Source organism: Lampris incognitus, chromosome 13, assembly GCF_029633865.1.
Source record: "Lampris incognitus isolate fLamInc1 chromosome 13, fLamInc1.hap2, whole genome shotgun sequence".
In the NCBI taxonomy this organism is placed as follows: Eukaryota; Metazoa; Chordata; class Actinopteri; order Lampriformes; family Lampridae; genus Lampris; species Lampris incognitus.
In genome coordinates, this window is record NC_079223.1 from 25598399 (window position 1) to 25615157 (window position 16759).

At 43.8% G+C, this 16759-nt stretch overlaps 1 protein-coding gene across 1 annotated transcript in view; it reads right to left on the bottom strand.

Annotated features, from left to right (window-relative positions):
• Positions 1-7263, bottom strand: part of col17a1b (collagen, type XVII, alpha 1b) — a 34509-nt gene extending 27246 nt beyond the window's left edge. Inside the window, 10 exon segments of the mRNA XM_056292292.1 lie at positions 541-1008; positions 1242-1391; positions 2014-2064; positions 2230-2265; positions 2409-2465; positions 2625-2906; positions 3321-3428; positions 3565-3615; positions 5557-5624; positions 7132-7263. Of these exon segments, the coding sequence (XP_056148267.1) occupies positions 541-1008; positions 1242-1391; positions 2014-2064; positions 2230-2265; positions 2409-2465; positions 2625-2906; positions 3321-3428; positions 3565-3615; positions 5557-5614 (1261 nt within the window). The 5' untranslated portion in view covers positions 5615-5624; positions 7132-7263.
• Between the last annotated feature and the right edge of the window lie 9496 nt (positions 7264-16759).

The following is a 16759-nucleotide window of genomic DNA, read 5'->3' on the forward strand; positions in this document are numbered from 1 at the left end:
GAATGGGAGCAAACATTCATTCAAAACAGCAGAATTCAGGAACGATCGGTGTACTAGCACTAAAAGATGTGTGTGGAGTTATTTTGGGGAGAGAAAAATTATGGAGTGATTATTCAGTGCAAGATATGCAAATATCAAGCTTAACAACAATAAGCAGTTTTATGATTAAACACAAGAGGATGAAAAGCAATTTTCCATCATGTGGCTTCCCAGTACTGTCAGAGCAGATTACCCAGCCTAATAGTAGTTGATGATCTAATTTAGTTTGCATGTGTTTGTGTTAAGGAGTCATGAAATGAAAATCTTGAGCCATAAGCATTTGGTAAAATGGTAAGACTTATCCGGGGTGAGTGTAGCTAATTTGCATAAATATGTGCATCAATTTAAGATATCGTACTCAAGTACTCAGTTTTTAATTCCATGTGATTGCTTGAAGAGGGAAATTGGGTCAAATGCACATCCCTAATGTTTAGAGTCCTGGACTGTAGAACAGCCACAAGGGAGGGGGCATTGTTCAGTGGGGTATCTTCTGAGTCTCACCTGACAAGGAGGAGGAGGGGGAGGTGGTGTTGAGCAGGGATGATCCTGACATGTTGTTGGTGTTGACCTGGTAAGTGTACGTGCTGCTGTTGCAGCCAGCGGTGACCGTTGTGGGCTGGGATGCAGGGAGGGTGGAGGTGGACCAGGGGAAGGAGGGCAGAGTACCGTCCAGTGTAGAAGAAGCATACTGTCCAGATCTGACACCGGTATCATACTGGCCTGATTTCAGACTGATGCCGTATTGGCCCACTTTCAAACTGGTATCGCATTGGCCTGATTTCAAAGTGGTATCATATTGGCCTGATTTCAAGCCCATGTCATATTGGTCTGATTTTAAACTGGTATCGTATTGGCCTGATTTCAAAGTGGTGTTATATTGGCCAGATTTTATACTGGTATCATACAGGCCTGATTTCAGACCGATGTCATACTGGCCTGTTCTCCCATTTGTATCACACTGAGTTGAAACTGTGGGGAAGAAAGACACAAAGAAAAAAAATTGAGAAGGTGTGAGGGTGGTTTCACAGCTTATCATTGGAGAAAGCGAGGGGGGGGGGCATGTCTGTGTGTGAGAGGGACAGACGGAAAGAAAGAAAGAGACAAGGGAGACAGAAAAAGAGTATGTGAGTGTGTTATAGTTTGTGTGAGACTGTGATGTAATGTAATGAGTATGTAATGGATGAACTCGCAGGTGCATTTACCGGACTGAGAAGACTGGGTGAGGATCTGGGTGCCCACCGCAGCCTTGCTGGGTACAGGCAAGGTGATAGAGTGGGTGGAGGAACGGGTGGGGCTGACGCTGCAGGAGCGCCCCGCCTTCAGCAGCCTCTTCACATCATCCAGCTCCGTCCCTGCGAAACAAGCTCACATTGTAAAACCAACCCAACCTAATTTGAGTTTATTAATTTAATCACAGCAAACAGAAAATCAGCCACTGTAAAGTAGATGTTGTCTTATACATACATGGTTCTAGTTAATGAAAGAATCTGTCTGTTCGGCTCCGCCATTATTTTATATAAAAACCCAGCTATTGTTCATTCTGCTCAGTGGGGGGAGTGAAGAGGGATCTCAAGAGCTGGTGTGCGACTGCTAGATTCCAGATAAAATAAGGATTAATGTGGTTTCCAGACTCTTAAACCAGATATAGTGTGATTTCCACGGGGGACTGTAATGCCGTTTACGTTCATTTGCAGAACTCAAGTACTGCTGCCAACCACGTCATACTGATGCCATCAGTTCCACATTATAGTTTGGCTGGGACTTAATTGTGGGATGAGTTTGGATGGGAGATGGGTGCACACATTCAGTAGTTAAGTGTGGCAAAAAAAAGGAATATCTTTATCACGATCCTAAACACAGCCATCTGACAAACGCATCATTCAAAAAGCATGTTTCTTCCAACAGATGTGTTCAAGAGAGGAGGCTTTGTTGCTTTGTGGGACTCATGGATCCATGTGTTTGATTGTGGCTTACATCTGCAAGTGGTAGGAGAGGCACTTTGTAGTCTGGCTCTGATCTCGCTCTCTGGGAAAGAAAAAATAAATACACAAAACGGGGGCGAAAAGGATGAATCAGAATTCAGTAAATACAGAAAACATCCCCTGAGGACAATTCATTGTGTGATGGTGTAGAAATAATGAAGGGTGGGGAGGAAGGGAGGGGGGGGGAAATGAAAACGTGACTGCATACCTCTGCTTTGACTCCTCCCTCTGGTGGCACTGGAGCCTATAAAACAAATCACACACACACAGACACACACAAATCACACATGAAAAAAAAAGCTGGCACAAAAATAAAAGGATGCAGTTGGCACACGATGGTACAAGCAGAGAGCACATGATCACATGCTGATGTTTGCATTTACTTACAATAGTTTCCATAATCCTTGCGTGTGAATTCTGGAGAGGAATTGCCGCTTGAGCTTCCTAAAAGAAAACACAATAGGTCAGGATATGAATGAACTGGACCTTGGTGTCCTGGCAACTTTTCCGTTTTCCTTTCAAGCCTTCGTTTCTAGCCCAGACATGTCCTGATGCCAGCTAATCAACGCCGGTGTTATCTAGCGTGACAGGATCCAGACTCACCATCATAACCTGCAGAGCAACTGGACATATTCTTCCTGTCGCGGAAAGCTGGAGACAGACCTCCCGCCGAGGTGGCACCCTGCGTCCTCCTGGCACTCCCTGATGAGCTGCACTTCACCTTTGACACCGAGCTCACCAGATAGCTTCCAGTTCCTCTGCCTCCACTCCCATAGCCTTCTCCATCTCCGTAGCTTCCCCCGCCATCGCCACCTCCCGAGGAGTCTTCTCCTAGGTATACCCCTGAGGAGGAGCTGAAGCCACTGACACTCACACCTACGGAGGCTGGAGGAATGGTCGCCACAGGTCAATTCAAACATCAGCACCACAACCGGTTGATGGTTTATTGCTTTTGGCAGGGGATTTAGGATACACTGAGTTGATTTTTTTTTTCTCATCATGGGGTCAGATTACGTTACTATAATTCTCATCATGACATTGGGTTGGGTTTGAAATCATACGGATCCATCTGAGGTTTTGGTCAAACAAACGGGCCACTTCTATTTTCCAGTATATATATTATGGGGATTTACCTGCGATTTCCATGCAAATACAGAAACCATTGCTGATTCAAATGACATATTTTTCCCTCTTTAGCATACAATTATGTCCTCGCTATTCAATATGTCAAAACAAGCCTAAAGTGGATTCAGAGCCCTTAAATTCAGTTTAAAGATTTGAGGTTTTTTTTTCCCTCACATGAGGAGAAATAACTTCCACTGCTGTTCTGGGTTAAAACGTTCTTCTCCAGGGCCAGCCCCCCAGCACCGCTGGACATATTCCTGTGATTTGATCCGCTTGTTCCCTCTAGCAACGAAAACACACACAGCACAACAAGGACGGACTGTTACGCATTCAGAAATGCTGACTGTACTGTAAAATATCTGACGATGCTGCAAAGCCTTAAATGATGCACGTGTGGTTGGAGGAGTGAGGAACTCACTTGGCGGTAAAGAAGTCAATCTAGTCGTTGGAGTCGTGGCTTCTGTCACAGCTGACAAAAGAAAATGCAGAGGGAGGTTTAGTAACTGTAACCAGCCCAAAACACTTCATCTTCATTTTATATCGTTTTCATTCCTCTTAACCAGGTTTTGTCACCCAGGTAGTTTCTATGTTATAAACACATCACACATTTTCATCACATACGTGGGTAACGGCACAAGAAACTCTGTCTACTCGGGTTATTTCTGATCAGTCGGTGAAGAACCTTAATTTCTGGGATGACACACTCCAAGACTCACTGATGTTGTGACAACACAGGACATTTAACAGCTATCGCTGCAATTACAATTCCATGTCTCTCTTCTTCATCAAGGTACATACAGGATGACGACAGCTTGAAGACTGTGGTGATTCGTTTTAACCGCTAAACAATGCGTGGATATCTTTTTATCAGAAACAACCTCAAGTCAGGTCAGTTTTATTTGTATAGCCCAATATCACAAATGACAAATTTGCCTCAGGCGGCTTCACAGCAATACAGCATCCTGTCTTTAGACCCGGATAAGGAACAACTCCCTAAAAAAAACAACCCTTTAACAGGGACAAAAAATAGGAAGAAACCTCAGGGAGAGCAACAGAGGGGGGCGCTCTCTCCCAAGACGGACAACGCGCAATGGATGTTGTGTTCACACAATCTACATAATACAACATCGAAACAGGATAACAGAATTATAATGGAATCATAAAATATATGAAGAATATGATGAGGAGGGTGCCAAGCAGTGTCCAGATGCCACAGGAACAGCCCTGGAAGAGCCCAGGAACAGCCCACCTCTCGATGTTGAGGGGGGCCTGCCAGCACATTTCCAAAATCGGTGTTCATGTGTTCCCATTACTAAGACACATAGGTTACAATGAACCACACTGGGGAACCATCTAATCAGTCACGCGGCATTAGGAGAGTTTTGTAAGTGGGTAGTTGATGCTAACAATACAACGCGTCGACTACGATGCCACTTGTACTCAATCTACAATTCACATTAACAATTTCATCGGTTTGTTTCATATTCTATCTGTTCTTCCCCCACATGTGCTATACATACAGCATTATAGGAATCTAAGAGGAAGACTGACAAGTTTATTATATGTTAGTCTGTGCTTGTAAGTTCCACGCATGGGAGCGACAAACGTATAATCAAGTATTTCTGACCTCTCCACCCCGAGGTCAATTAGACCAAGATGAGTTGCCTTGTATCATATATAACCATGACTGTCACTGTGGGAGGAAAACTGGAGGATAAATAAGGCTTTGGTGGTATGAGCATGCAAAACTACCAATTAGGCCTTAATGGGAATGGAGCACCAGTCTAGTGAGGACATGTTACTGACAGTAATCCCCCCATAGAGAGCCAAGACCAACGCCCAAAAGGTGTTCAGGCAAAAGAAGAAAAGACCGCAGTGATGAAGTAGGAAAAAAAAATATATATATTGCACTTGATTCAACTTCTTTGGATAACCATGGCCTGGATGAATGAGAACATTCACAGATATGAGAAAAATAATACCAGCACCATATATTTTGGGGTTGTGCTCTACCTACTTGTCAGAATTTCAGCATTGCTGTGTTTTGGCTCAACAACACTGACATCTTTTAGAGGACACATGACAATGTCTAGCCTCACCTGTAACTTCTATCATAAATATCTTAACAAAAGTGGATGTCTGGGATATTTACACCAACTAACACATATTGCAATTAAAGCGTCAGGCGATGCAACAGCTTTAGTTGGATTTTGTTCTTCCAACACAGCTGATCCATAGGACTTTCTGTATTAAACAGTGTTCCCGTTATCGAAGTACAGAATACCAACAAAACAAAAAAAAAGTCTTCAGATAATGAGATTTGCAACACGTTCAAACTTAACACAGACCTGTATGGCTGATTGTCGGAGAGATTCAACTATTTATGTAAGTGTTGTGGACCGGATCTCACCCTTATCTCCCGATGAGTCCCTTGAGCGGTTTCTCTGTCCTGTGATTAAATCATCCATTCCATGTTACCTGCCGTGGGGACAAATGTAAGAGGAGATCAGAGAAGTTGCAACAGCTCATCTCAGTGACGGGACAGTATTTGTGCTTAAAAGCAAAACAGGTAAACCTCTAACACCAGAGCTACGCTCTTAATTTCTAATGTGTCGCCACAAAGGGACAAAAAAAAAGAGTATTTCCGTTGAGAGTCATAATCTGAAGGTGCTGTATTGCGCTGCAGCCAAGGGCATGCATCAACGGGATCAACAGAAAAGCATTATAGGAGTCCACTGTCTCAGATTGTGAATCTACTGTATACGATCGCTTTATCTTAAATAAATCTTAAATGGATCATGCAGTAAGTATCCTACTTGTTGTAACTGTTGTTCATCTGACGAGCTTGTTACAACAGCGAGTAGGGTACATTTCCAATTATTGTCAAGGGTCAGTTACAAAACAAGAGCAGGGTACATGTCATGTTGCAGGAGAGCAGAACGCCACTTTCTAAAGGATGCCTATATTTACAGATGTGGAAATGAAGACCTTCAGGGCATACTGGCTCCACGCCACTTAAACATCATTTGAAAAACAGCCCATATTTTAGCAGACCAAACTCTCTCTCTCTCTCTCTCTCTCTCTCTCTCTCTCTCTCTCTCTCTCTCTCTCTCTCTCTCTCTCTCTCTCTCTCTCTCTCTCTCTCTCTCTCTCTCTCTCTCTCTCTCTCTCGCTCTCTCTCTGGGGGAAAGTTGGCATCACCACGCAGTGTGGTTACGATTACGAATACATTTCAATAGACTTGGGATTCACATTGTGAGTCTTTCCAAGCATGTCAACAAAAAGGACAAAGGGACTGGCGGACTGTTGAAAGAGTCGCCACACCCTTCCAGATGAAAAAGAAAGAAAAAGATGTTTAAATGGGCATCGCGTGCCTCATTTAGCGGCAATTTAGACAAAACAAACGCGCGCGTGCGCACGCTCACAGAACTCCCCACATGTTCATGAACCCGCCGCTGTAATTACCTGCGATAAAGGAACCTGCTCATTATCTCATGTTGCTCTAAGACGGCTGGGAAAAAAAGAAGATATTCGACGCAAGTAAAGCAGATTAACCAACCTGTAAGCGATTTGCAACAGTTTGTATAATTTGTACTGAAGTATGGAAAATGCGCTGGCAACAAGGTAGCTGATAATAAAACACAACGACGCGAAAAGGAAGAGCTCGGCGCGAGAGACCGATCTATACTTCTGAATGTCTGATATAGTATTCAGCGTTAATATAGATGCACATCTTCAAAACCATGACCGCCCCAAAATGAAGCTGCAGTATCTCACAGTTCAACCAAACACGCCAGAGGTGCAGGTATTTCTCTTCAGGCAACAAAAAAGAAGGGGAAAAAAAGGCAGGTGTAAATCATCATCCACAACACATACTCCAGCGTTAACATGCATTGCTGAGCAAATCTCCATCGTTGCTTTTTTTGTTTCGTTTTTAAAAGTGCCACATATGCACAGCCCGCTCTCATCTTATCAAGATTCGTACCTTAAAACGGAGGCGATGTAAAAAACTCAGAGCCGATGTGTTTAAATCCCGATTCCCCAGATGGACTGACAGATGTTGTCCACACGGGAGTAATGTTTATACTGGGTTGACTGGCAACAGTGGATGTTCTTGGTCTCCCTTTTTGGTCTTTCTGTTCTCTCTCTCTCTCTCTCTCTCTCTCTCTCTCTCTCTCTCTCTTCTCTCTCTCTCTCTCTCTCTCTCATCTCTCTCTCTCTCTCTCTCTCTCTCTCTCTCTCTCTCTCTCTCTCTCTCCTCTCTCCTCTCTCTTCTCTCTCATACAACTTTCTCAGGCAAGTCGGGACAGAGATTCGGGCTTTGTCCCAACCGCGCCCATCACTGGGTTGGCAGGCAGGTACAGTAAAACACACACACACACACACACACACACACACACACACACACACACACACACACACACACACACACACACACACACACACACACACACACACACACACACACACACACACACACATAAAAACAGCACCTCAGGGAGTTAATTTGACTTTTCGCTCAAATACACCTCCGAGACACTTTGACTCTCAGGAGCTTTTATAAACAAAAATTGACAAAATCGTTTGACCTAAAAGGTTTTTTTTCATTATTTGAAAAGGGTTTTTTTTCTTTCTTTTTAGGCTTCGGAAAGAACAAAAAATTGCGTTTCAATGTTGTATTTTTTTCTCTCTTGTGATATTTTCAGGAACGCCAGTAACCCCCCCCCCCAGTAACAACACCCACCCACCCACAGCAGGCTGCTCTCCAACCAAAGCACGCGCGCTGAAACGCGCATCAGCACTTTAACTCAGATCCAGCAGGGCCACATCTGGAGCACACATGGAAGAGAGGAGAATGGAGTTTTCTCCGGCCGCCATATCAATAACACGACCAACAGTGTTTTGCTATCCGAGTCATATTTGAGGACCTTCTCCGTCTTACTTGTCATGAAGGAGGGGATTTGATTTCCGTTGCCGTTTTATATGTGAATAAGGGTTTGCCTTGCCCCGGAAAGCTCGATGAAGTCTGACTTGCTCGAAATACCAGTAAGGGGTATCCGATTTGCAAGTACACTGTTTAACTCACGCAGGCTACGATAGTGTCAGTAGGAGCCAAGAAATGTGACAAATGCATTGGCTGTGATTACAACAAACTCTTAACTACTGATAACTACTGATTTGCATGTGTGCAATTGGGTGAAATTAGATACACTGACAGCCACGAGCGCCAGTAGGAACCCTTATACACCACACCCTGCACAGACATTCACCCACCCTGCATGACTCACACCGAGCATGACTCCAATCGGCTCAAATGATGGAAACAAAAAAGTGTCCTTGAGGGACGGTGCATGGAGGAGGAGGAGCTGCCCTAATCACGTTGACTAATACTGAGTGGCAGCAAAAGGAAAGGGATTGGTCTTACAAACATACATGTGAAACATGAATAAAAAATAAGAAATGACTGAACTGGCTGCCAATGCAGAGGAAAAAGTTGATGTTAGTGCTGGTTAAGATCTTGACCCAAGATTAGCCCACACCGTTGCACTCCCACGCAGGGTGGATGAATCACTTTCACTTGATTTTCTTTCTTCTAGGGGGGGTAAGACTTGCACGTTGCTTAATCAAGCACATGGCAGGCCACTACTTCAAAATACACAACCAGTCAAAACAATGCACTTAATCACCAAAGGGTGATCATGTTTGCATTACATTTTAAGATTAATGACTCGTGGATGAATCATGACACTGTGGGTGTTGTGAGCATGCTGCCAATTTGCAGGGCTAAACCAGAAAACATTATTCGAGACATGTTACTTCACTGATGGGAAAGATAGGCTTATAGTTTTGTCTTATGATAACTGACATCAAAACCGCAGATGATGCAGGGAGTTTGGATCTTGTGTCTTCTAATAATCCCACAGATATATTGACAGTCAAAGTGTTGTTTTGACAATTTGTAGGCTGTTAAGTACCCACATATAACAAAATGAACAAGGAACACATCAGAATAGGATAAAATTAAGAATGATAAAATACCAACATCACAGTTCCTTGCAGAACAAGAAAGTAGAAAGAGACTCAAGAGCAAAAAAAAAAATCTGTGGATGGTATTTTTAATGGAGAGATGGAATAAACGGTCCTTCTCGTGCTTTTTAGGTAAGCATGGTGGTAAACAATGATGACTCTCCACAAAACAAAAAGAAATGAGTAGATAGATACACACGTGCACAGAGCCTCAGCCCGAAGCAACATATTTCACTATAAACATATAGAGGAGATCGTAATGAACGGTTTTCAATTGTTTATTTTTCTGTTTCTTTTAGGCTACTTTTTGATTATACTTATGTTCTTATCTCAACTGTTAGCAGACTGTCATAAGCCATGCCTCACGTCAATATAAATTTTGAAAAATGACAAATACTGTATAATTATTATCTATCAAAAGTCTCGTTCAAAAATATCTACAGAAAACCGTCAGACGTGGAATGAGTTTATTGCTCCATCCAGTTCCCAACGTACAGCTTCATTTTTAAAATCATATTTATTATAACAAGGTAGGACAAGTTGCTGGTTTATATTGCCCGTTTTCCACACAGTGAGAGGAATGTGGTTTTGTATGTGTGTGAAAGGCTATTTACAGGCCTTTCTATAAGTAAAAAAATGTCTACCAGCAGATATTGTGATTAGAAATGTGATTCAGGTAACACATTTTAGAGTTTGCTTCATTAAACATCACACTGGAACAATTCTCCACAACTCATGCCAACTATTCAAAGGTTTAAAAAAAAAGAAAGAAAGAAAAAGGGAGAAAAATCTGACTCATACACAGGCAAGGGTAGTGATTATCGTCAACCCTCAGCCCTGTGAGCTTCATCTGTGCAAAATGCCAAAATCCCCTCTCCCTGGGGTGTGTAATATCAGACAGTCAAGTAGTGATGTTCAAGTCCAGGCAGGATAGCATTTCAGCTCACACCTTTCTCCTTGGGGCAGTAAAAAGACAGTTAAATCTGTTAAAGCATATCATCTCAAAATAACATTGAATGGGGTGCAAAGCAGCCTGCAGAATTTTTGAATAGCTTGATTGGGGTGAGTCAAGTTTGCTGAAGACACGAATCATCACTTGACCTAGCCCAGGAACAATAATATACTACCTGTCCTTATGCATGCTCAAATATAATACCTGTGTTTCAACGTCTCATCTCATGTATAATGATGTAGATGATAATAATGTAGGATATCGTGAAAACACCGACAAGCTATTTTTAAAGTCAAGTGCCTTGAAGTTCAGGGATTTAGTAGAATTTAACACAGCACAAATTGTTATGTATTGGCCATCTAGGTTTGTCCCTTCTGAAATACTGTCACGCTTCCCTTGTGTACCTTGTGTGTTATGGGTATGCGGATTCCGGGGTTCCGACAAGAATACGTCTGCCCACATAAAATACTCCTCCGTCTCCTGCCCCTTCTTTAGAAGTTGTACTCAAATAGAAATAGGAGTATGCAACAAAACTGGCGACGAGGTAATACGTTCCCACATTGTGTTTATTATTTTCGGTAGAAAGTCCGACTTGTGCAAGTTTTTCTCGCGGATGTACAGCGCGAGGTTGCGGCTAGCTTAGCTACAAGCTAACAAGCTAGCTACCATATAGTAGAGAAGACGGCGCTCGAACAGAGGACAGCGCTGCTGCGTGAGAAGGTGGAATCTCCGCAGTGGAAAGGAGACGGAAAGAAAAAGGAGAACAGAAGGGCAGTAAGCCAAACGAAACAACAAAAGGAGATAGACAAAGTGGACTGGCTAAAAAGGAAAATGAGCATAAAGAAGCATACGTTTAAGGCTAATTGCCGAAATCAGTGGAAAATAACCGATACTGTATGAAAATGGCGGCGCTGATGGGAAACATAGGACCAGTTGAAGAAAACGCAGAGCAGTGGAGCGCATACACTGAAAGGTTTGAGTATTTTATACGTGCTAACAAGGTTAATGGAGAGGTTGTAGTGCCAACCTTCTTGAGTGTTATGGGAGGAAAAGCATTCAACCTACTGCGCAGTTCAGTGCAACCTGACAAGCCACGGGACAAATCATATGATGAGATAGTCCAAATACTGGGAAATCACTACTCTCCTAAGCCATTGATCATCGCAGAGTGGTTCAGATTCCATAAAAGGAACCAGGAAGAGGGGGTATCTGTTTCACAGTTCGTAGCTGCACTGAAACAGTTATCTGAACATTGTGAATTAAGACGTGTGCTCAATGACACCATACGTGACAGATTGGTGTGTGGCCTACGTTGTGAGTCCATCCAGAAACAACTACTTTCCGTGGCTGATTTGACACTGGAAAAGGCCATAGCGATAAGCATGTCAATGGAGATGGCTGCTAGTGAAGCAAAGCAACTAAGGGCATCAACACAAGTGCATCAGTTGTCTTGAGTCCAAGAACAAGGCAGCAGCTGGCAAGCCATGCTACTGTTGTGGTAAAACAGGGCACCAGGAATCAGAGTGCTGGTGTAGAGACTTAGATTGCAGACACTGTGGTAAGAAAGGCAATATTGAACGTGCCTGTAAAACAAAAAAGACCCAGATACGCAAACAGCACATTGAAAAGAAGGACAGTGGCTTCCATATAAACAAAAAGAAACACATGAATAAGATGGAGCATGATCAGGATGAGCAGAGCAACTGTGAGTCTGACGATGACACAATGTGTGTTCTATCTGTGAGGGACAGTGATGATGAATACTCACACCACTGTTTGAGAACCAAGCAGTGCAGATGCTAGTAGACACCGTTACACATGTAGCCATGGTATCCGAAGCTGTCTATAAGGAGAAGCTGCAGCACCTTGCTCTATGAATGACAAAGTTGAGATTTAGGACGGACACAGGTGAGGTTGTTCCAGTGTTAGGCGTTGTGGACATGACAGTGGAACACAACAAACAGAAAATTATTCTTCCACTCTACATCATTAAAGGAAACCGTCCAGCTCTGCTAGGCCGCAGATGGCTGGAAAAGCTCAGACTGAACTGGCAGGATGTGTTCCTGGTTAATGACAGAGACACAGGACCCCTACAGGAGATCTTGGAGAAACACTCCAAGGTTTTTGATGGAGAACTCGGCAGCATGAAAGACATTACAGTTAAGCTGACAGTCAGTCCAGGAAGCACACCAAAGTGTGGAGCAGTATGTATTAAGATATTCGAGCATCTGGCTGAACAGAGGTGAACATCGTGCGATTTCCCTGTTTTAATTAAAACCAGTTTTTTTGTTGTTGTAGCCTACGTTATAGTTATCAAGCAGTTACGTGTAGCCTAGTCTTTCATTCAGAATGTGAAAGATTATCCAAGGCCATTTTAAACATTGAAATGGTAATCATTCATTCAAGAATGAGGCTATGACTTTTTTAATTAAGATAGCCGATAAGCCTTGGCTACATGCCGTCTGTCAGTCGGTGTGTTATGGTTTAGCCTATGAATTAAAAAAGTTTTTCTTTTTTAAATCATAGGTGGCCTATCTGCGGTGCTCGCAGATCGAGCGGTTGTGAAGGCAGACGCAAAACTGCTGGAACTGAAAGACTGGGATTGGCAGAATGTATCTGACATGATACCAATTCTCAAACCTTTCCAAATTGCAACTCAGGCCATATCGTTGGAACAAAATGTTTCAATCTCCTCTGTCTATCCCATCATCCATGGCCTGGTTACAAATCACTTGCAAGTCAGAGGAGATGCGGCAGCCCCCGTGAAAAAGTTCAGGGCGACCATTCTCGAGGAGCTCACACAAAGATTCCCGAACAGCACGGAGAGTGCGATGGTGATTGCAACCACACCTGACCCAAGCCACAAGCACCTCTCATTCCTTCCCCCCGATGTTCGCTCCGAAGTGTACAACAAAGTCAAGCAGTTGACAATTGCCGTGTCAACTGCACCCCCTCCTGATGAGAGTGACGAGTCAACTGAAAAGCGGCAGCGGTTGGGTGAGTCCAAGGATTCAGAGTCACCCCACGGAGTCAGTGCTGTCCTTCCTCCTTGGTGGACAGTACGGAATGGAGGCCGTTGAAAAAGATGAGCTGACCAGATAAACAGAGGAGCCTGTTGAGCTCAGTGCGGATCCCTGTGAATACTGGAGGAAAAACGAGGCCAGGTTCCGTCTTCTGGCAAAGCTGGCAAAGAAGCATCTTTGCATCCCAGCAACCTCTGTTCCGTCTGAGCGAGTTTTCTCCAGTGTCAGCCTTCTGGTCAACAAGCTCAGAAACCACTTGATGGCAGAAAATGTTGACATGCTACTGTTTTTAAAAAGCAATCTCAAGTACACCGAGTTGTGAGTTGAAATATGGTATAGCCTAGTCTAGCCAAACTTAAAGTATAGTTTTCTAGTTTAAATAACCTACAGAGTAACGTTAACATAGTAACCAATTAGACAGTCTAGAACTACGCTTCATTTTAGATCAGATTCTTCTGTAAGTTTTTGAAGTGCTGCAAATCCTCACGTTAGGTTACTGTCGAGCACAACATTGAAATGGTTCAAGAATTGCCTTTTTTTTGTCGAGATCGATAAATGCTGACATCAATGTTTATTACAAATAAAAAAAAACTTTGAGCTTTTCTTTATTCATTTATTGTTATCATTATTATGATTATTATTATTAGTAATATAATAAACGTATTATAATAATAGTAGCCTACCCTGATCTGTAATTATAGTCACGAGAGGCATGTCACATGATGTAATCCGGACGCGGTTGAAGGTCTGTTACAATAACAAAAACACTCCTTGATTGAATTGTATATTGATAGCAAGGCTGTTTAATTTCATGACACTAGTTTATTTCATGAAAACATTTTGAAACTATATTTACCTCCTAACGTTAATCCTTCATCACTGATTGCTTACTTACAACCAGCTACCACAGAGTTTCCAACCAGTATCGTTGGCCTCTATGGCTATGACGTCATTGCCTAAGCTACGATGTCATGTCACTGTTAGCCACAGACACCCGGCAACATTCTAAGTGTAAACGTGTACAAAAAAAGCAAAAATCCCCATCCCTAGAGTGAAGTATTGGAACCAGTGAGAACAAGTGAATGGGCTACACCAATTGTGCCAGTCATGAAAAAGGATGGGTCTCTTAAGGATCTGTGGTGATTTTAAAGTCACTGTGAACCCTGTCTTGACTACAGAACAGTATTCTTTACCCCTCATTGATGACCTCTTTTCAGGTTTGTCTGGAGGACAGAAGTTCAGTAAGGTAGACTTGTGTCAGGCATATCTGCAGATGCATGTGGATCCAGGGTCACATGAACTGTTGACCATAGTGACACACAAAGGGCTGTACAGGTACCATAGGCTCCCTTTTGGGATTACTTCTGCTCCTGCACTGTTCCAAAGCGCAATGGACCAAATTCTTAGTGGGCTACCAGGGGTCCAGCGCTATCTGGATGACCTCCTTATCACAGGTCCAGATGAGGAGTCCCACTTAAGGAACATGGATGCAACACTACAAAGACTGGAGGATTATGGTCTGAGAGAAAGGAAGAATAAATGTGAGTTTTTCAGATCTTCTGTTGAGTACCTGGGCCACGTAATTGACAGTAATGGACTCCACAAAGCACCATCAAAGGTGAAGGCTATTGTGGATGAGATCATTTCTTGGCCTGCTGACATACTATGCAAAGTTCGTGCCTAACCTCGCCAATAAGTTGAAGCCACTGCACAAACTTTTAAACAAAAGCAATATGTGGAAGTGGACAGACAAATGGGAGGCAGCTTTCAGAACAGTCAAGTTGGCCCTCTGAATCAGAGGCCCTCACTCATTTCGACCCCAAACGACCACTTCAGTTGGCATGTGACGCCTCACCGTATGGTGTAGGTGCAGTAGTGTCACACATCTTACCATCAGGGGAAGAGAGACCAATTTCCTTCACATCGAGGACCTTGAGCCAGGAAGAAAGCAGATACGCACAGACTGAGCGTAAAGCACTGTGTATAATATTTGGAGTGCGGAAATTCCATCAGTATCTTTTTGGCAGGAAATTTACGCTACTGCCTGACCATTGACCACTCACCTCTATCTTTGGTCCCCACACTGGTATACCATCACTGGCAGCCAGTCACATGCAGAGATGGTCTCTGTTGTTGTCCGCTCACCAGTATGACATAAAGTACAGGAAAGCAGACTGGCACGGGAACGCAGATGGGCTCTCCAGGCTCCCTTTACCTGTCACACACGCTGAGCCAACACAAGCCGAGATCTTCTACTTCAAAGAAGTACCTCCTGTTCCAGTGACCTCGACTCATGTGAAGAAACACATACACGCTGATCCAGTCCTGTCTGAGGTTATGGACATCATCACCTGTGGAAGGAGAGGAGAGAAGACACAGAGTTTGAAGCCTTACCTAGTGAGAAGGAACGAGTTTCAGCACAGTCTGGGTGCTTATTGTGTGGCTATTGTGTCATCATTCCACTGCCACTAAGAAAGTGCTTGATGAGCTCCACTCTGGACACTGTGGTGTGGTGCGAAGGAAAGAGATCGCACGCAGCTATTTCTGGTGACCAGGCCTGGACGCAGCTATAGAGGAGAAAGCAAAGTCATGTTCTGCCTGCCAGAAATTGAGAAACCTCCCACAGCTGGCTCCATTACAGCCATGGGACTGGCCTGAAGAACTGTGGCAAACAGTCCATATAGACTTTGCTGGACTGCTGGAGAACTACATGTTTTTAGTGGTGGTCGACGCTCATATCAAATGGCCTGAGGTTGCCGTCATGAAGAGCACCTCCTCAGAGAGAACCATTGAAGAGCTAAGGTCTGTCTGCAGTCGTTTTGGTTTACCACAGCAGCTTGTTAGTGATAACGGCCCACAGCTAGTATCTGAAGAGTTCAAGACATTCATAGAAGAGAAGGGAATCCAACACGTCGAGTCTGCGCCGTATCATCCAGCCACAAATGGGCTCACAGAAAGATTCGTATAGACCATGAAGCAAGCGATCAAGTCTTCTCAAGGTACGTAGTCCCTCAATTGGCGTCTCAGTGTCTTCCTGTTGTCTTACCGAAACACATCTCATGCTACCACAAAGGTGTCTCCTGCCACGGCTCTGTTCAAGAGACAACCCGCACTCATCTGGACCTCCTGAGACCACAAAAGACAAGAGAGGTTGTGCACCACAGAGAGCTCAGGTAGAGAGACGAGGGAAAGCAAGGCTGCGGAGCTTCACAGCTGGTGACAGGATTCTCGCCTGGAATTATGCCAGGGGGGAAAGTGGACACCAGTGTCAGTTTTAGCAAAAACAGGTCGTGTCTTACACAGTAGAAACCAGTAGTAATCTAATCTGGAGAAGACACATTGATCAACTACTCCATGCTTCTGGTTCCTGTGTTGACTCACCTCAATCATTATCCTTTGATCTAGAGCTGGAGGTGTACCAGGAACCACCTCCATCACCAGAAGATCCCCAGACGCCAGCGGCCGGATGGATACAGTTCCTGACACCACTATGCCTGCTGAGGTGCCTACGCTTCGCCCAGACCAGGACCCATACATGCCCCACCCAGAGACACAGTGACTGACTTACCCACAGGTCATACTTACCCCAGAAGAGACAGAGGACCTCCGGA